Source organism: Mesoplodon densirostris, chromosome 19 (genome assembly GCF_025265405.1).
Source record: "Mesoplodon densirostris isolate mMesDen1 chromosome 19, mMesDen1 primary haplotype, whole genome shotgun sequence".
NCBI classification, from domain to species: domain Eukaryota; kingdom Metazoa; phylum Chordata; class Mammalia; order Artiodactyla; family Ziphiidae; genus Mesoplodon; species Mesoplodon densirostris.
This window is the reverse complement of record NC_082679.1, coordinates 57612673-57634056: the sequence shown is the minus strand read 5'-3', so window position 1 is coordinate 57634056 and position 21384 is coordinate 57612673. Positions and strand designations below refer to the sequence as shown.

The following is a 21384-nucleotide window of genomic DNA, read 5'->3' as shown; positions in this document are numbered from 1 at the left end:
TCAGCAACTTCCCCTAGATGGCTAATAGAATGTTAGACAAAGCCAACACTGTTTTGAAAATATAGCCAAACACGGTGACTTTTGTTTTATTTTGTTTTCTGTTCTTCAAAAAAAAATAATAATAATAATAATAATAATATTGCAACTCTGAACGAAGGCGTGATTTTGAGGAAAACAGGTTGTGTTTGGTGCTGATGAGTTCTGACCGGTGTATCAGCCTTCCTACCCTTTTTCACAGAACATGAAGACAGTGGACAGGGCCCCTGAATCCACACTTTATTTTGCTTTAACACAAGTCTTAATAGTAAACCTACCTCCATGTGCTTGAAGTTAGCTGTTCTTCTCTGTTTCAGAGTTCTTGTTTTGTTTTTTTGGTCTGAGCCCAATGAGGAGATTTGCAGTCTCCCCCTGTAGAAGCAGAAATGGAGATATCGCTTATACAGGAAGCCCAGCATCCGACACAAAATTTTAGGCAAACATTTTCAAAATAACAGTGACCTGGATGGAGTTATTGCAGTTACCTCATGAGGAATGCCACTTGGGAAAAAAATACAGTGGTCCAACAATTAAGCATTTTGATAGGCCCCTACAAGGCAGTTTAATATAATAAGCAGGTTTTTGCCCCAAACATGAAAAAGCCAAATAAAGAGGTGCTGGCAAAAAAAGTGGGGTTTTGGTGGCTGCCTTTAAGTGAAGGCTAACTCCTAATGAAAGGCACTTTCAGAAATAACCATTACTAAAAACTTTGAAATATAATAAGAGTGGTGAACACAAATACATGCTTTTTTTTTTTTTAACAAAGAAATCCTGCCTGAGTGCCCTTACTACAAATAAGTCTCTACATTTTTTTTTTAATCATGTAAGGAAATCTAGCTTTCCCTTTACACTGCATTTGAGTCTTTGTCTAAATAGTGTTAAAATTCCTTTCATTCCAAATACAGAACTGAGCCCACTCACAAGTTGCAGCCATCGGTGAGATACACCACATTTTGGAAGCCCCACAGCGTCATGTGCTTACCCATGTATTCACAAAATGAAATTTACGTGAGAACTGTATTTTTATTATTTTTATTACTATCTGCAGTCATGGAAAACAGCCTACCCCTGACTTCTGTTTAGTTTCCTTTTTAAAAAAATAAATGTGTTAAGAGATGAAAGCTATTAAATGTATAAGCTCCATGCTAATTAACTGTGCCTCCTGTCTGAGGATCATACAGACCCACAGAAAAGCACGCTGGTGTTTCTTACTTTACGATGCGCCAGACTGAATAGGTGCGATTGTTTTCAACCTGTAATATTGGTTTTTTAAAAAAAATCCACTGAAATTTACCAGGTATATGCGTTGATATGAAGGGAAGTGTCACAGAAGGTTAACAGCTAGCATTTTTAAAGCCTATGTAGACATGCACACTCTAAACAGTCCTTTTTCACGCTTCATTGTTTCTCTGGCAGATAATTTTACTAAGAAGAAAAATAAATAAATAATTGACCCCCACCTCCCCAAGCAGATGCCACGGGCAGAAGCTTTAACAGAGCCGAGCACCCCGATTTTCTCTCGGGCCCTGGATAGTATTGTATTTATCAGTGATGTCAAACGTGGTCATTCATCAGAGCCGTAAGTGAAACCAATGTTAGTTAAGTACACCCCCTCCGTGTGCTTTTTTTTTTCCTCCCCCTTCTCTGCTCTCAGGCATCCACGAAGTCACCTCCCATGTTTTCTTTTTTTCCAGAACCGTGTCATAATTTTTTACAATGTATCCGACACATTAATAGATGGACATCAAATAGGCAGAGATTCTACTTCCTGATCTCAGTGAGGAAATGATGTGTAGATAATCATATTTATCTGCCTTCATTCCATAACCACCTGGGCTTTCAACAGAGGCCATTCCAATGGGAGATGCTCTATTTATTACTGAATGCGGGATTCTAAGGCTCTGATCTTCTCCCCCTTCTACCTTTACCCCAGTAGTTTTTATTTAGTAGCGTTGATTCGAGATACTTCTGCTCTTAAATAGGACCTCCCCTTGCCAAACCACCAGCTTTAAGGTTAAACACAGTGTACAGGGGGCAAATGGTAACCACACTTGCAAACATGGGGTACAGCTGTCTCAGTAGCCACATTCCCAGCGTGTCCTTGTCTGAAATGACTGAAGTGGCTTGTGACACATTCAGAGGTTCCCGAGTACCGTAGTTGGAAGGTTTTTGCTGTTGTCTTTGCTTTTGGTTCAGACCAACATACTTCCGTATTCACCCTTGGCTTGATCAAATGTACTCCCCCGGTGTTCTAGGCCAATCAATGTATTTAAAAGTCTGCTGGCCACACAGGTATCTCAATTTTTTGCCTGTCGGTAGTTAAAGACTAACTGAGATAGGTTGGAAGACTGAGGTCCATGAGTGACAACCTTTAGCCGTCTGATTTCCGTGCCAGTAAAACACACGGCCAAGCTGTGGGGCTTCTCATATAAACATGGGATCAGAGAAGCTAGGAAGCCAGATTCACCCGCTTTACACTGCTCGTCTGAGAGGCTGCCCACTGCGATTTACTTTCGTTTGATTTATTTTTAAATTTTGTCCCTTTTCTTGAAGAAATGTCTTCATTTTTAGGGAAGAGATATCTACCGTGAGAGGCTATCCTTTTCACCACTTCTGATTATTACTCAGGAGGTTAAATGAATAATTTGGGGTCGGTGTCTTCCTTGTCTGGAGAAAGATAAGAGAAACCTAGTTTGTTCTCACTCTGGCCCCATCCTAAATTTAAAAGATGTCCCAAGTCCAAGGCTGGGCAGACAGTAGCCATAAGGGAGGTGGTCCAGCCCTCCAGCCCACTGAATCAGGATGAGTTTGTTTGTTTTTGTATTTGTTTAAAAACGGAGCAGGAGCCTTCACCCACCTTCTGATAACACTGCTTTTCTCACTTTTGATATAAATCTTCAAAATCTAGACATCACACAGCCCCAGAAAAGGGAAATTCTCTCCAAGCCTGGCTCCACCCCGGCTCTTGAACAAACCCAGCTCTGTCTGGCATTTTTTTTCTCCAGCGGGGGTAGGGGACAGGGTGAGAGAATTTCAGTCTCCCAGGCTGTCTCATGATTGCCGGGGCATAAAGAAGTACAGTCCTGCAACAATGTGGGAACATCTTTACCCTTTAGAGAGGGACAAAACATAAAACAAAGCAAATCAAATTGCTTGACACGAAGGCGTAGCAAAACCCCAGGCTCTCCATTCCTTGTAGCATCTGTGGGAGGTGAGAAATGAGGCAAGCCAGAGAGAATGGTGACGCGGACTTTGAAGGCAGGAGTCACCCAGTGTACACATTTGCACACAGGTGCAAACCAGCTTCAGCTGTCCGTTTCTTTCCTATATGTTCACGTGTGTTTCTGTTTTGAAAATTTTAGAGATCGAACCCCAATTAAGAGCTCCGAGGAAATTGCAAATGTCTTAATTTGGGGACATTTATAAATATTTCAATCTGGTGATTTTACAGTGGGGATATTTGAGACATTGGATGTGTTATGCCCATATTTCTATGGTCACCGCAGTAGGTTTGATGGCATTGTGACCGTTTTTATTGTTTAAATTTGAAAGCCCTTTGTGTGTTTTCCCTAAGTTTGCCCAATATAACAAGGCCAGTATAGAAAGAACACATCAACGGCACACAGAAATCAGACCTTTCTATGAATGTGCATCCGAGTTGGACAGTTTCAAGAAATTCACAAAATGCATTTTCCACGGAGAGGCTATGATTGGAATGCACAGTTCTCTACCCAGATCATAGTCATCTGCTAAGCACCTCTTCCGTGTTGAACACAATTCATTTTCTTTTCCTTTCTTTTTGTCAAGTAACAATTTTTTCCTATAATTAGGACTTCGGATTGCAAAATCACATTCCTCCCTTCTCCACAGATTCTTGGATCTTTAGTTACGATTAGAAAGGGGCATTAATTCAAGAAGGGAGGATGAGGGAGGGGTGTCTGTGGAGCTTTGGGAGAGGAGGAGGAGGAAATAGAAATAGTTCTGTGCTCACCTCCCCACGCCCCCTTGGCCTCCACCCAGCCCAGGCCTGGGTGTGAGTTACACGCTGGGGATTTGGATTCTGAATTTATTCTAAATATTCTGATCACCAACCTTGAGTGTTTCCAAGCTAAGATGCCAAAGAATGTTTTTTTCTTGTGGTTGGTTCTTTCAGTTAGGAAATAGGAGAGGCCATGAAACCTTATAGAACTGGGAGAGGAGGCGTGGTAACCGCTATCCTGAGAGAATCCCCAAAAAGGATGGTTGTGAAGGGAATCCTGGGCTGAAAACTCCGGTCAGCAGTGCCGAGTTCCTTTTTGCAACCAAAATTTGTCCTGGTTCTGCATGACTTCATCCACTTCTGGAAGCCTGTAGAAGTGAGTTTCTGGGCTCCTTTGGGGGATTTTCCAGAAGGAAAGCAGGCCTGAGGATCCCAGAAAAGTAGGCAATCCCAAACTAGGCCCAGAGGAGCAGAGGGCAGGTAGTGGCTGGTGTGCAGGGGCTGGGGGCAGTATTACTAACAAGAGTCGGACCTTGGCTTATGACCCCCATTCACCAGGGGTCAACTCTAGGTCATTCCTAGGGCCCTAGCTTCCCACCAGGCCAGATGTGTTTGCAGGATGACTGACAGGCCTCTGGCAGACCCTGAAATCCCCATGATCCGTAAAAGCAATAGCGATGTTCTTAGCTCCAGGGCTTTGGCCCCTTACCACCTGGTCCCTGTCCCATCCCAGTGTCCCCTCTATAATTTCTGGCACCTCTACCCCCCATGCCTAGTCACCAGGGCCATCAGAGAGACTCAGAAATCACTGCCTTGTACCAGAAGACACTCACCTAAGCTGAGCCTTTGGACCCATTAAGTCACTTCTGGGGCAGGTCCAGTGCAGACAAAGGCGGGGATGCAGAAAAGAGCTGGGAAGTGGCTCTGGAATGTCTAAGGCCAGCTGGAGCTTCCCACACCAAGGGCTTTGAAGCCTGGAATGAAGAAGATGAAGGCAGGGAGGATGCTGAGGTCCCGTCTCCCAGTTTCCGTGCATCCCCTCTCCCCACGCATCCCCTGCACCCTCCACCCCGCCCAACCCCCTCCCGGTCTACATTTGTTCTGCGGGGCCCATTCGCTCTGGGCATCAATGCCCTGGCCAGGTGCGCTCCCCATCCTCAGGGTCACCTGGCCACTGCATCAAGTGCAGAAGGACAGGAAGCAGGGCCCGCGGGGTTGGGTCCGGCGGCTGCCTGAGGCCAAGGGAAGTCCTCGTGTGCCCCAGGCCCTGGGCTGTGCCCCGGGGGACCAGCAGGCTCAGGACGCTGGCGAAGCAGCTCCCCTCCGAGATGCCCGTGCCCGTGCTGGGGCACCACCGGCAGCCACTCCCAGCGCGCCCCAGGGCCCCGCATCCACCCGGTGCCCGTGACCCAGCTGGGTACTTGGATTTGTATCGGGATTTGGTTTAAGTTTTCCAAGAGGACTGCCCTGGCCACAGTGGAGCCCTTGGGGACATTGAAAATACCTGCTCTGCTGCGCTCTGGGGTGGGCGCATGGAAGGAGGGAGTGGGGTTCAGCCCTAAAAGGCTCCGCCTTTCACCTTGGGACACCCCCCATCCCACCTTCCAGCTGCCCCAGGAACCTTCTGCAAATAAGAGCATCAGCTCCAGATCATTTGAGTTTTACTCTATTAATTTTCCGGCCCATTTCCAGATCTAGATTTTTTTTTTTTTTTTCCTGCTCTGGTTAGAGACAGTGAAGAGGCAAAAGAAAAAGAAGGAAATCTAGATAGACTGTTTTAAAATCTTTCGAGAAATCTCCATACGGTTGGGGTTTTCCTTGATAGAGTTTGACGTTTATTGTAGAGGAAAGCCACTCAGGAAAACTTTATTAGGATTTCACCCACAGCTCCAGCAAGAGGGGCTTGCTTGCATTCCCAGATTTAACACAGTTGCTGTCAAATCTCAGGCACTCAGAAACTGTCTAAAGAGGAGAAACTTTAAAACAACTAATTTCAGAAAGGAGACCTTCCATGTAGGGTTTTTTTCTTATAGGGACCTTCAGTTTTTTGGATCCTTGAGTGTGAAGTAGTTAAGCATCATTGCACCTTCTTAAATAAATCCCCCCCCCCCGTGTTTTCCTTTTTCTTTGCTTAAGGAAGGATTCATAAATGTGCAGATAAATATGTTGAAACGAAAGCGGTGATCTCAGCATCTGACGCACTTTTACACTGTCAGATTCTACTGAAGTATTTTTTCTTAGAACGGGGAAAACCTGCAGTCATCATTCTCAGATGAAATGCGTGAAAAGATGATAGTTGAGTCTGTTTTCAGGCAATGAATCCAACATATTCTTTCATCTGCCATTTATCTATCTAATCTATTTATGGAAGTCTAACACATTGTAGGGGGAAGCTAGTAAAAGATAAATCTACAGTTTCCACATTAGGACACAGACATGATCACACGACAGAGTTCTTTGGGCTACTCTTTGTGCTGGTCGGCGGGAGCCAAACCTAGCCTGAATGGTCTGTCTTAGAATGATGATCTTCCCATAAAACCTTCGCTGGACTTGGCATGACTCAGAGCATCACAGAGGTGCGTGCTGACCATCTGTATGTTCTCAGGGTGCACTGTCCGTGTTAATTCTCTACACTGTACCGGTAGTGAGACCTTTAAAATCTTCCTTGGAATATCACTGTACATTCCTATGCTATTTAAAAGTACTATTTAATGGTTAGGTAAATAGATGCCACTGTTCAAGGCTCTGTGCTGGCAGACGTCTGGCTTCGACTACACCGCTGTGATCAGGATGGAAAATCTCCTCTCCTACTCCCCTGTGAGACCCCTTTGCCCTCTACCACTCTTCCCCAGTGACTAGCCTGGGTGAAGGTGATGAGAACAGAAAACGGCAATGGCTTTTGGACCCCATTCAGGTGTGCGAACAGAATCTCTCTCTCCCCAGCTTTTGAAAGTAAATGCCTTGATAACAGGATGGGTTCCCCAGGTGGCCAGAGAATAGAGGTCATCTTGAGGAAAAGGACACCAATGATCTAAAAAGGACATCTACTTTATGAGATTTCAGGCAAGATTCCAAATACGCATTTAATGAGGTCCGATTCTTTTTCTCCAGAAATAACAGAGGCTATGAGTGAGCTGGTCAGGAAGGCAAAGGGGCATTTTGCAAAGTCTCTGTTCAATTATTGCTTTGTAATATTGTTCTAAAATTGAAAAATGCCTCACAAGTCTATGATCTCATGTAAATATTCCTTGCAGAAGCTTAACATACGTTTGCACTGCCCCAAAGGAATTACAAAAATATTCCCTCCGCAATCTCTTAAGCTTTTAAACTCTATTCACTAGCATTTCTAAAAGAATCTGTTGTTCCTAAAGATTTTTTTTAAGTGACCTTATATGGGAAGTTTTCTTGTTTTGTTTTGTTTGTTTGTTGGTTTGAGATTAGCCATTTGAAGTTGAAATGGAGAACAATTGATATCACAGATAACGCTTCCAGGTTTTATAACTTCAGTATGTTTCTTGTTTCTTTTTTTTTTTTTTTGGCATAGAAATAATTTATTTGGCAAAAGATTAGTGTATACTCTGACATGAAAAAGAGTATTTTGTGCCGTAACGTTTTAAAAGCATTTCTAACGTGAAATGAAAGCCCATGATGTATTTGGGGCAGCTCTGAGAGATATGAATACAAATTTGTTTATATGAGTATTTTAATGCATAGTCAGACTAGTTAGATAAAGGGAACTGGGAAAATTACAGAGTTACGCTAAACGAAAATTTAAGTAAAAGATTCTGTCAGCTACAGCAGCCTACAGATTTCAGCAGGTGTATGCGTTGTGTGTATTTTTTCACACCAATTGTAAAGTAATTCAAATAAAAGTGGGGCAGATTAAAGAAGAATAACTGAATCTCCACGTTGGAAAAAAAATTAGATTGACTTACTGGTTTATCACAGTTATTGTACCCAGATTTACTGTAACCATGTTGAATTTTTTAAATTAGATTTTAAATATATTTTGACAGTCTGAACTTGTAGAGTATGGCTAACTAGGGGGAGAAATGACAGGTCTGCTTTGTTATTAAACTGCTGTCTGGAAAATATTGGACTCCGTACAGTAAATGATAATTATTTTGCCACTTACATTAGTATAGCTAATAGCAATAAGGGGTTTTTGAACCATAGAAAGCTAACTACTTTGAATTGCTGTGCTTTGTTATTCACTGTGAAGCAAAAAGACTTTTTCTTTTTAAAGCAATCTCATTTTCATATTACCGTTCTAAGCATTCTCTACTACTAATTTAAACAGAGAGGAAGTTAATAAATAAAAGGGTGGTCTCTAAATGGTTCTATTTGTTAAGAGAACATCTGCAATTAAGGTCAGCAGGACCAGCAGAATAGACCAGGGCAATGGAAGAGGAGGGGGGAAGATGGAAGAGAAACAGGCCCTAGTAAAGAGCCAGGGTTTGGTTTTGGTTCCCTGGGGATGGGCAGTCTTTGAACACTTGAGAGACACCCATCAGAGACCATTCATATCCTCCTCCACTGTGAACCCAGGATCACTTGGTTCTCTGAACTGAGGGCAGCTTTAAAGCTGATCCAGGCCAGTGGGCATTCCTGTCTCAGCCCCCCAGGACCAGAGCAAGAGTGGAGGGGGGTCGTTGATGAAGCATTCCACGCCATTCTCTTCCATGTGAACCCTTCCTCTGGCAGGGCTGAGACCAGGATGCCAAAGCAGATGGACCTAAATCACTCTTCTTTTGGTCTCATCCTGCCCTTTTCATAGTTAGTTAGGCTGCCTTGAACATACTGTCCTTCTAAAGCCCTCTTCGTGGTTATTAATGACCCTTTGTTTATTTTAATATATTTACTAAATCAGGTACCCAAGGGAATCCTCTACATCAGTGATGTGAAAAATCCTGTTGCCTGAAGTCAAAGAGGTACATCTTGATTTCTGATTTGCATGTGCTTGTTTTAGTGCATTTTCCATGAGGGAGACAGCAAGCAAGCAAAGCAAGTGAGGAATGCTGATCATTTTCGAGGTGCGAAAGTCTCCTGCTTTAGTAGTCTTAGTATTTGGGTTTTACATGTACATAAACGGTGATACCAGATGCTGAAGTGAAGGATGCATTGTGTGTGAGACGAGCATGCATGCATTTTTATACTGATTTCATGACGTAGGTGTGGTGTACAGAGTACTAATCCAGTCCGAGTAGATCTCAGATCTTTAGCCTTAACTAGCATGAGTCTGTCGACTCATCTTTCTACTTGAATGTCAGACAATTTGGGTGGATCTGTGCAATTAGCATCCATGGCCATCGGCTGGCTCCACCTGGGCCTCATAAACATTCCAAATTTCCATTCTCTTATAACTCACTCCATACTCACATTTGGAGGATTTAGTGTGATTTCAGAGCACATTATGTCCCCCTCCTGTGTCCAAATGTGAGTTTGGAGCCACTCCTCACTTCAAATGTAGGCAGAGGGAGGCAGAAATGTGATTTTTCACCTATGAAAAAAAAATGAAATTAAGCTATTTAAATGGATTTTCAATTACAAGGATCCCGGTGTGAATTTAATTATGAATCCTCTTCGTTTAGAGAGCTAGACCAACACTCTTACACCAATAATTACTTAGTGTTATCGTTTTATGTATTCCTGTTACGTCTTATTGGCTAATGGAATGAAATTTGACTTCTTTTTTTTTTTTATTAAATTTGCTTGCTGAGAAATTTGCATGAAATACAGCTTTGGGTTTAAGTCCCACTGTCAAATTGCTACTGTTTAAGAAGGAGACACTTTAAGAATCCAGTGAATTGAGGGTGTCAGGAAACAGACCCGTATTTTTTCCCGCTCTTCAGATATGGTATCTGATTACTTAACTTTTACACGCTATTATAAGGACAGGCTTTGAACAACTGGACTGTGAATATTTAACATGAGTTCTTTCCTAGCCTTAAACAAAATTAACATTTTCTTTAATAGCTCTCATCCATAGATTTTAACTAAGTGTACACCTTTGGGATTAATTTGTGTGTCCTTGTGTATGCATGCCATACCAATACTTTATTCCTTTCTCTTTTTATTCCTTTCTTTTATCCCTGTCCTTATTATTGCAGTTTGAAAGCCATCTATTAAATAGAATGATCTAGACACACCGGCCAGGTTTTGTTACACCGAAACCATCCATTTTGAGCAAAGAGTTAATGAACTTTTAAGGCAAGGTTCACACGGGTCTTGACCCCCCCCCCCCAATAATATTTCATATAAGGTTACTTGTGGGAGAGAAATCAAATTTCAGCTGTGAACATGATTGACAGGTGAGAGTGAGGAAGAGAAAGGCATTTGGCTAGATGGGGAGTTTGCAGAAGAGGAGAATTCCTCCAAGTTACTCTGTGGTATTAAGATATTATACGCTGATATATGAAAAGTTCTTCAATACTTGATACTCTTGGGAGAGTTAGTTAGTTTATTTTCAGAAAGTCACTTTGGTTAAGAGATTTCAGTCCTGGAAGCCAAAAATGGGGAGTCACTAGCTTTCTGCTCTCTTGCTGATTTCCACTATGTACAACTTTGTGGCTTATTTCTGGCAATTTTCTAGGCTAGAGTGTGAGAATTAAATCACAAGCCATTTGGGGAGGCATTTGATTATTTTATTTATTCTCAGAAACACAGTCTAGATGATATTCTGGTTCTTGGGCATATTACAAAATAGTCATCCTAAGTGGTATCACAAAAAGATCAAAGTCTCCATTTTCATAGCATCCCTTGATCCTAACATTTTCCATTAGTGCATGTTCCAGCATAACATACGCACACCTACCCAAGTGCATGATTTATCAAGGTTGTGCCTTCTAAGCAAAGTCTTCTAACATGACGATCAAGAGAGACAACAATCCTACACTGCTATTTGATGTCCGTTTCTCCATGGTAGCATCCCTGGGTCAGGTGTGATGTTAACATCGCCACCATGGAAAGAAGTGAATGGTGTTGCTTGACCCTAAGGCAAAGAGTGGCTTTGGAATTCACCTTAGAGGCTGTCTCTTAGTGTGAATTGTCAAAAGGAGGTGACACAACGACTCATGGTTGGCACCCAAACTGAAAGCAGGCCTTTAATACATGCTCTTCCATCTTGTGTGTTGAAACACTAATTTCAGGAGATAGTGGTGGACCTTAGCCTGCTGATGTGTATGCTCTACCCATTACAGATGTTCCTGACATTGGCTAAGACCCATCCGGATGCAACCAAGCCTTAACAGAGCTGCCTTGGGGCAGGGCAGGTGGGACACATATACATAGGGGAGGGGCCTGTTGGTAGCTTTCCTGTCACCTGTGGGAGTTTCCTGATGGAACTTGTAAAAACAGCTCTTCCCGGGTTCTAAGTACCCATCACTTTTTTTTTTTCCTAGTCTTAACAATTAGCTGAGTGGATATGTTTTATCCTGACTGTACCTATGCTGACATGAATTCAAACCAATGTAAGGAAGGCTTTACTCTGTTATGAACTGGGATATAAACAAAAAACACAGTAAAAGGACTCTGAAATCTTGTTTCTACTTTGTATAACGTGTCCTCCCATGTTGCAGTAACCATCCAGAAATAAAACGCAAGCATGGTTTCCCAACGTCCAGTGTCAGTGTGGGTACCTGAGCACAGCTATTTAATTCCAACATAAAATTAAAGATGTCATAACCGTATTTCCCTTGCAGAGTCCATCAAAATATTTTAACAGAAATGGTGAATGAGGTGTTCTCATGCAAAGGCCATGTGAAAACACAGACCGTAAGTTTTCGTCTCCTGGTGCCTCGGTTTGAAAAGCCCAAGTGAGAACCGTGGCTGGTCTTGACTCGGGCTTCACTGCAGACCCCCTCAGGGCTTCTCGGTATTCAGTTTTTAGAGTAACTGCCCCGTCCTGGAAGACAGCAAGGGGTAGGATGCTGTCTGGCATGCAGACCTGGAGAGCAGACCAATCCGTCACAGATGCCATGAGTATGTCTTAAGCACATTACATCACTGTATTTGTTGGCACCGAGAAAATAAGGGAAAATAATTCTGTTTAAAGTGTTTTATTACTGGGACTAACATACCTAATTGTTTGTTGTTGTTGTTGTTGTTTGTTTAATTAGATTATGCTCCTGCCTAAGCCCCCCCATCCCCCTTTCCATACAAGGCTGCCTGATGTCTTCCTTTCTGTGGACACTGGCCCACTAGTGAGCAGATTTAATCAATTAATTATGGCAGAGCAGGTACAGGGCAAGCAGCTCAATGAACTCACATTATTTCCAGTCAACGTTAGAATGCTATCAAAGGGGCTGCCTTAAAAAAGGAACATTATGCATTTGGGGGCATTTGGGGGTGGGGGAAGGAAGAAGGAATTTTTGCTCGAGTATAGCACTCGTTATTTAAAACAAAATGATGCTTCTGTAAAGAGCGTTCGTTCTAAAAGCACACATTCAGTCACCTGCCAAAATCTCAGATTTATTGCTGCCGTTCACAGATGCCAATGTTGAAACTCTCCTCGCCTGCTGCTTGCTGAGTCTTTCATTTCCTCGATCCAAAAATTACTGTAAAGTTGTTGTTTAGTGTCTGCCTTTTTTTTTGCTTTTCCTGGCACCTAATGAAATTATCAGCAATAAATGAGCTATGCAGAAGAGTTGGGTTTGCTTTTATTTACTTTTTGGTCTTTTTTTTTTTTTTTTTTTTTGGCAGTATTTAGAAAATGCTGGGACAAGGGTAAGCCGGTGGGAATATTCGGAGTGCCTCCCGTTCCAGCGTCTACAGGAAATATAATAAAGCTATTAGCATTTATATAATTTCAGATGGGAACTAATACTGAGGGGGGTAGGGGGGAGGAAGTTTCAGGTGTTGAGTGGGCCAACAACACAGCCCTGACCTCCAGTATAAACTGCTGGAAGATATTAACACCTAATTAACAATCCAGGGGGCGCATCCTACACCTTCATCACTGGTGAGGTGAAAATGACAAAAAAGAGAGGAAGGGAGTTTGTTTTTTGCCATTCCTTCAGCAAGCATCCATCCTCTAATAAACGGGTCGTCCACATGCAGCAAGTGACGATTTCTTTTTAGTCCTTTCAGTCTATAGAAAAAGCACAGTAACTTCATTTGCTGGCAGGTAGGCAGTAGAGGTGAGAATTGAATTGATCTGAAATTGACCCTGCGGTCACGCCTCCTTTAAATTGGGTTCTTCAGACAAAGTTTCTTTTCTTCTTCCTGGGCTCCTGCCAGTAGCCAAGCTGAGTCTTGAGTGGGGTGGGGTTGAGGTGCAATTATTTAAAGGGATTCTGACACCAGGGTTGAACCCCCAACGCAAAGTTACTCAGGATGGAGACCTTTCGTTACAGATGGTGCTTAATTAAAGGGCTTGAGCCTATACCGCGACGGCGTGCCTCTGGTTTGTTTATATTTTAGAATGAGGTTCATTCCTGATGTACAAGAAATGGCGGAGGAAGCATCTCTTACTGGGCTGAAAGTTTTGAATGGAGAATAGAATTTTCTGTTTCCTTTTAAATTTCTCTTCCTTATTTAACCGCCCCCCCCCACCCCGCCTCTTTCTAATGGAGCCCAGGGTGGAGGGTTCTCAGCTGCGGTCCTGTGTGCTCCGGCAGCCTCTGGAGACTCACCACGCATGCGCATGCGAGGCAGCTTGGCATCGCTTTCTTTCCCAGGAAGCCTGGTTTTCCCCCGTGCTCGGTGCTCTCCTGATCTAGTGGAGCCTCTGGAACCAGAACTCGCTGCTTTCAGAGTCTTCCCCAGCTTAGTTGTTGGTGATAAAACTGTTGGTAAAAATGGGATGCGTTCAAAACACTCTAGTCTCCACGGGGAACCTGGTTAATTAGAATGTTACCTCTGTTGGCTCTGATCTTTGCTCACTTTGTAGCGTCCTGACAAGCCCTCGTGTAAAACGCCCGAAGGTCAGTGGAACAAAATACCACGTGACTCGTAAGCCCTCCCTACACGTTTGTGGGCGGATAATAGGCCCAGCTCCCAAACTCAGGTGTGAGGACTTGAGTTGGAGTGTGTTTGGGCCTTGCAGTCGGGTTCCTGCCCCGGAGCAGAGGGTTCCCTTGTCCGTCAGAGCTTGGAGCTTTCATAGCAGCGCGGTGACAGTCGCTCGGCTCCGGAGAGGAAAAAAAAAAAAAGTAAGGAAGGATTTCGTTTTATTTTTTTCGAGCCCGCTGATATTAGTAATGAAAACGTTTCCATCCCTGTTGCTGAGAAATTTGTGTTTTTTAAGGCATTGGTGGGGATGTGATGGCGAGGTATGGGGGGTGAGGTATCAGATCCAGCACGATGTTTCTGTCTGTCTTTACTCAGCGTTTTACAGTGTTCTTCAGATTCTGCATCCTCTCCAGCATCCCTTCCTAATACAATAAAAAGAAGGCCTTTTCCCATGTTTGCCACGGTTAACTTATCAGATGTTTCACTTTAGGAAAGATGGGATCCAAGTGTGTGATTTCATTGTAAATTCATCAGGTGTCACTTGCCAAGCTATTGAGGATGCAGTTATCCTGAGAAGGCATCTTTTTACTATTTCTTTAAAATTTAATTGAAATCAGGCCACTGCCTGGTTTCAACTGGATGGTTCCCCACCCCCTTTTTTCTTTCTTTCTTCTTCTTTTTTATTTTTCTTTCTTTCTTTTTTTTTCTTTTTCTTTTTGGCTATTGCAAGCTGCAGTAAGGTGACCTGTAATTTATAATCAGAGTTTGGTATCGTTAAACTGTAAAATCTGACTTTGGGGTTTTGCTCGTAAAATAAATATTTGAAAAAATATAGCAATGAGGCTTGTACAGTAGAGGCAATGTCAGTACATGTCTATCTGTGTATATGAATATATGTGTATGTATTTTTTTGCTGGAGGCTCTTAAGCTAGGCCCGAAAAAGCATCTTAGAAAACTATGACTGTCAACATCCAAGTAGGAGGATTCCCTGGTAAGAATATAAGCACATTTTCTTTAATGAACTTTGAATTTGTTTTGTAAACTCCGTTCGTCATTCACATTATTTTTTAAGGTGTATTACTTCGGCACTAAGGAGTCAGCATATACATGCTCGAATTCTCTGTCTAGGCTATAGCGCGCCTTAGCTAGGAAGACTTTTTTTCCCTTTTCTTCTAACAAGGATGCTCATTTAGAAAGAAATGTTTATGTGAAGTGCTTGTCAGTTGGCATTTTTACTGGGTTGCTAACCCAAAGGTAAAATATAAAGCCATGTCTTTTCCTCACTGGCTTGTTGGCTTGTTGTTACTGGAAGGGTCCCTCCCTTGTTAGCTTGATAAATAATTTTACTAGGGGGACTCTGCTGTATTTTTATGCTTGCTGTCTGTTTTCTGCTTGCTGCAAATAAATTTCTGTACTCAGAGGGCACTAAAACTCCAAACACATGGTATTTTCCCTTTTTGCTGCTGGTCGCCTGAAATATTTATTCCATCTCATGTTTTTAATTAATTTTTTAAAGGAAAAAATAATTTGTGATTAATAGAAGACAAAAATTAGCCCTTCGTTTCTCAGGACCATTGGGTTTGAACCTGGAAGTGTAGGTTTTTTTTGGAAGGCTTTGCGCGTCAAACCCTGTTTCATTATTTGTCACATTGAAGACAAGAGTTATTCATTTGGGGGAGTCCTGAAGTTTTCTCATTATAGATTTCCTTCTCTGCCTTTCTAGCTGTACGTATTAAGCTGTTAATATGAGAAATGAAGAGGGATATAGAATTCTACCTAGAAACAAGACACTACACAAATTCTTTACATTTGAAAAATGATACATTGTGTGAAAATGGAGATGAAATTGATCATAGGTATCAATATAGCTATCAGCATTCTCCTGAGTCCCAGGCCTTGAGACTTGGGGTTCATTACTGAGGAGAGATTGGTGTGGGTCAGTCATTGGGGCAAAATGGGAGGTTCCCTGGCACAAACCTAAACAAACACAACTGAAAACATTCCAGTAAAATAAAATACAATAATAAAAGAAAAGAACATATTCTATAAATTACAAACACAGTGAACACAACACATAACAGGGGTACAATAATATGTTTAATAAAAGAAGGATATTTATGCATGTTGGCAAAACAAGTGATCATTTTAAATCATTGCCAGATTATCGCATTAATTGAAATATGATTTTGTCAAAGCAGATCTTCTACTTGTGATTTGCTCATTAGTGGGGTCTTATTTTCTGAAACTGGAACATATTTTTACAAAGGTATCAAAGACATACATTTGAAACTAGAATGCCAGCTCACATAACCAGGATGTTGAGGAGACTGAGTCAGAGGTTGTCTGGAGTTCAGTTTCTGCAAAGATCACCAAAAGGAAGAGGAGAATGTAGAAGAAGGGGGCAGTAGACATACGTATTGATTATTAAAATGTGTATGTATCTCATCAAACGTGTACAGTTTATTTTCCTCTCAGGGATTTCAGAAATGAGCTAGGCTTCAAGCTGATGACTTGTTTTTCCCCCTCTAACTCTGCAGTTATAGAGACTATGAGGATCAGATTTTTAAAATACTTAACACAGAGTTGATAGTCACCATTTCTTCTGGCCACTTTGGGGTGGTACCCGTTGGTCAGGAGTTAGAGAAAACTTCCATGGAGTTGAAGACCATGATGTTCCACCCAGCCCTGCCCTTTGGAGGTCATCCAGAGCCTCACGGGCGATGGTGACAACAGCTACCATTGATTGAGCATCTCCTGGTAGCCGGGACCTATGCCACCCTTTGATCCTCACAGCTAGAGGGGGCAGATACTTTAATCCCCTTTATAAAGATGCAGAAACTCAGGCACAAAGCAGTCCAGATAGGATCTGACCTTACACCACAGTCATGCAGATTTTCCAGCTAGACACCATGCCGCCCCTGCCTCAGCCAGCTCATTCCCTCCTTCCCAGTTAAAGAACTCAGTGCTTAAGCTCAGCACATGTTGTGTGGGCTCAGCTGCCGTCCCCTCCTCGGTGTTCTTTTTCTGAGTGGGGTTGAGTGACGCCTAGAAGAAAATGCATTATAATCTCAGAAGGGTCTAGAAGATCGGGGCTAGTACTTCTCATGAGCTTGACCCTAAGGACCCCTCTGGCTCTAAAAGCAAACGATTCTGTGGTTTTGGTTGTGGTAGGTAATGGAGCAGCCTTTATTCAGAGATAAAGATGGTCATTTCAAGAGCATTTAAAAAATAATAGATGGTACATTTCCTTAATACCCTGTAATGTGTAAAGTGTCAGGTGCACAACTGACACTCAGGAAATTGCTGGATAGTGAAGATAAATCAGCGTTAAAGCACTCCATTGAAAGGCCCATTTAATAAAAAGTTGTCAGCAAAACCTGTAGTCACATGAAAAAGAACACACAGTTTCTGCATCTGTAAAATAGGGATAGTCCCTCAAAGGCTTCTGCAAAGGATTAAATACGATAATGTATGTAAAGCGCCTGGCACAGAGTAAACATCCTGCCATACTTGGCCCTGATCAGTATCATGTGGAATAAAACTTTGACCTTGACACTGTGCAAGCTTTGATTTGTTTTAGAATAACTTCGTGGTTATGATATTGGACATCTTCCCTCTGCTTTAAAATAAGCGTTGTCACAATTGGAAAATGGGGAAGAACCTAGAACACTAGTTTATTATCTGCCTTCCCCTCAAAAACTACCATCACCCCTAAAAAAATTTTTTAAAGGTGTACTTGGGAAGTTCTGTGGTCAAATAATCTAGGGAAATCATGGATTAGACCAAGTTAAACATTTAATTTTGCTATCCTCCATCTCGGAGCCTTTATATGCTAATGTGTATTGTGACCCTCCATAGGGAAGGGCCAACGTGGGTGGCACACAACATCTTCCCAATTTATTTGAACACGGAACCTGTTTTCTAATCAGCCATCTTGTGGAAATAACAGTAGGGCAGTTTTGAAAAATGGTTGGCTAGGTAAAGAAGTCCTGACTTAATTATTTTATTTAGTACCAAAGGACCCCTTTACTAATTTCCTCCTGTGAATCCCATGTTCTCAAGGATTCATTTGTAATTCTGTGCGTTTGTTTTATTAATCAGAGCCCTCCATAAAAGCTCTAGGGCTTCTGATCAGCAAGAGAAGTGGTATAATTCCATTCATGTATATTCAATCAAAAGCAAAGAAAACCTGATCATGGGGGTTATCCTCTAGGTCTTTACAATGATAGCAGTGGTTCATGGGTGCCATTCCTGCCTTCACAGGCTCCCTGTGGGCTTTTAGGATGCCGGTTTGGGATCCTCTGCTCTGATTAAAAAACCCAGGATCACTGTCAAATTCGCCCTGGCTGTTTGTGATTGGATGAGCCTTCCAAGGGACTCTGAGGTCTTGGAAGGAGTCTGTTAATTTCTTAGAATCTTGGACATAAAAACTGCCTTAAGGTTCCTGTTCCTTTATTGTAAGGATACAGGTGTATATTAAGGGCATGAAATGCAAGATGCAAGGTGGGCAGTGTTGGCGATGGGGGCTCATTCTCTCTGTCCCTCTCCCCTCCCTTTTCTCTGTCAGCACATCTGCTTCATTCTCCCTACAGGAAGCAGGCAGGCCTTCTTGCTTTGAAGTACCCCTGATTCCCACCCTCACCCCTACACATCCCCAGCAGAGGTTGGTTAGCAACTCTGCTGTCCTGTTCAGAGGAGATAGCTGATAGGTTCACCTTGGTGAGGTATATCTTTGGTCCAGTCAGCACTGGCTAGGGGTGGGTCTTTCTGACCAGCTGCTGCGTAATCACATTTTCTGAGAATGGAGTTCTGCAGGGATTGGGAGATGGGGGAGATGAGCGTTTCCCAACGTGGGGGAGGGAAACTGGTACCCAAGAGTCACATACACCACTTAAGAAGATAAGAATGAATAGAATTAGGCCATGAACAGGTCTCTGAACCCAGACACTGGATCATCAACCTTGGATGCACCCATGGGGCTTTTAAAAATGTTGATGACTTGCACCAGACCAATTAAACCAGAACCTCCACAGGCTGGTGGGGCTCAGGCATGAGTATTTTTTTAAAAAAAAACTAATTACCAGTGATTCTAATGCACAACCATGGTTGAGAACTCCTAGTAGAAGTATCCAGAGACACAGCTTTGGAAACCCAGAAAGTGAAGAAGCTGGTGAATTTCCCATATTTTATTGTATTGTCTTACAAGTCAGCATTTTTCAGGTCCAGTTTAAAATTAAAAGGGATGAACAATTGCTTTGTGTTTTTCCTGCTTCCTCGGGGCTTCCTAGTGCTCTATTAACATCAACTCTTTTTTTTATAAGGAGGGCTCAGGCAGTCAGATGAGGCACACAGTGAAAGAGAATCTGAGTTGATGTCCAGAAGCCCCATTTTTTACACCTGCCTTGGCCACTAAACAGCCTTGTGACCTGGGCGGGCCACATTCCCTGGATTACCCTGCTGGGCTTAATTCTTGTGTTTTGGGAAATGGAACAGTTGAGCTCGAATCAGAGGCCTTCTATGAGTCTACACAGTCAGCTAAGGGACCAGTTTGTCAGGGATTCAGCACGTGAACCAAGAGACATAACTGAGCATTTTGAGCTGGCAGAATGGCTGATTTTAAACATGGGATGGTGTTTTTAAAGATTCTGCGTGGAAAAGAAGAGAACGTATTTGGTTGTCAAGTTACAAAGATAGACATCGTCCAAATTATTTGCACATACTTTTGCAGTTACCAGTGAGATATTTGTATTATTGGTCATCATTACCAGCAGGCACTTAGTCAGTGGGTGATCGGGGTGGTGGTAGAAACAGGATGGAGGAAAATGCCTCTGGTTAGAATTAACCAAGATGTGTGATCACGCGCTGTCAGGCACACTGATTCTCCACTAAAGCATAGCATTAAACCACACAAAAATGGGCCTGCTCTGGAGGCACTCTTTACCTTGTAAGACCTTTTAAGTTTCTCGTCTTCTCTTAGGCTCTAAACCCTGAGCCCGGAGTTCGTGCCTCCTTTATTTTTGTACCCAGCACAGCCCTCTCCCAGGGGACAGCACGGGGCATCTTTGTCTCAGATCCTCCTGGGAAGACGGCAGAGTGTACCCGAATCAGGTGCTCAAACAAACAAAACAGGGAACAAGAGCCTAGTAAGAATTCCTTAAATGATGAAGATGACATCTTTGCAATCTGTCACAATGAGAGGGTGTTCTCTTAAACCTCTCCCAGCTTTTCCACAAACCCATATCCCGACATTTCCTTGACACTTTTGTGGGCTGAGTTTCCTTTCCTGGACAGCTTGTTAAATATGGTCTACACCAGACCGATTTCTTAACGTCCTCTTTTGGAGAACTATTGGAAAATAGACGCTTTTGCGCTGGCTGGTTGGTCATCAAAGTTGTTATGCTTTATTTTAAGATTTAATTCAACGAACACTTGTTTTGCACCTGCTATGTACTAGAATATGGATTCGGTGCTGAAGGATTCAGGAACAAATAAGGCGCAGTTCTTGCTCTCAAGATTTATTATTGATGCAGACAAACAATTGAAAACAGTCCATGCTGGTCCTATTTGATAAACGCTTCCCCAAAGCTGGGGGGTTTGTGAAAAGGAGGAGGGTGGTCGTTTTGTGAACATCCTATGTGAAGGCAAAAGCTACGAAAGTGGCAAAAAGAAACTAGTTTTTTTTTTTTTTTAACTTAGGATAGGGAAGATCTTCCTTAGCCTGATGCAAAACCCAGATGCTGTACAGCAACGGATTGATAAATTTGACTACATAAGCATTTAAAACCTACGCATAGGAAAAATGCCATGAACAAAATCAAAAGACAAACAACCAAGTAGGGAAAATCGCAACCCGCAAGATGGTCAAAGACCCAATGTCCTTAATATGAAGAGCTCCTTTAAATTCATAAGAAAGAAGGTAAACAACCTGATAGGAAAATGGGCCGCATTTAGAAAAAATAAATACAGATGACCAATAATCTTCTGAAACTATATTCATCTCACTCCTAACCAAATGATAATAGTAATCCCTTTGGGCTGGAATCTGGGGCCATGGGCAGTCTCATACACTATTGTGAGCCTGTACATTGGACAGCATCTTAGGGGGCTAATTTTTGTAATATCTAATAGCACAGAATATTCACAGACCACATACCCTCTTCTACACATTTTGTGCTTGGGGATCTTAATTCAACACAGCAGTGTGGGCATAGCTGGAATAAACTGTGTGTTTCTGTATGTGAGCTGGGAAGGAAGGAGTGTCCTGGGCATGGACCAAGATGGGTAAACAGGGGTCCGATGGAGAAGAAATTGCAAGGCCAGGCCAAAGAGGGCATGGAAACAGAAGACAAAACGAGAGAGAGGAATGAACTAGTGTGGCTGGTGCCCTGAGGGTTGGCGTGTTTCCTTTCTCTGGAGCC

The 21384-nt window shown here is 42.5% G+C and overlaps 1 protein-coding gene across 4 annotated transcripts in view; it reads left to right on the top strand.

The window, feature by feature from the left end:
- The window catches only part of MAF (MAF bZIP transcription factor), a 364562-nt gene that overhangs the window by 5352 nt on the left and 337826 nt on the right, over positions 1 to 21384 (top strand). Inside the window, exons 2-4 of one of the 4 annotated variants that reach the window (XR_009530627.1) lie at positions 1509 to 1615; positions 8886 to 8946; positions 11215 to 12341. The exons of 1 other annotated variant lie outside the window; for it this stretch is intronic. Coding sequence is in view for 2 of the 3 variants with exons in the window: in XM_060084394.1 (XP_059940377.1) it covers positions 8886 to 8919 (34 nt within the window). In the remaining variant the exon portion in view is untranslated. Of the gene's footprint in view, positions 1 to 1508; positions 1616 to 8885; positions 8947 to 11214; positions 12342 to 21384 lie in introns of those variants that run through there. 2 more of the 4 variants (XM_060084394.1, XM_060084395.1) reach the window with 2 other exon arrangements.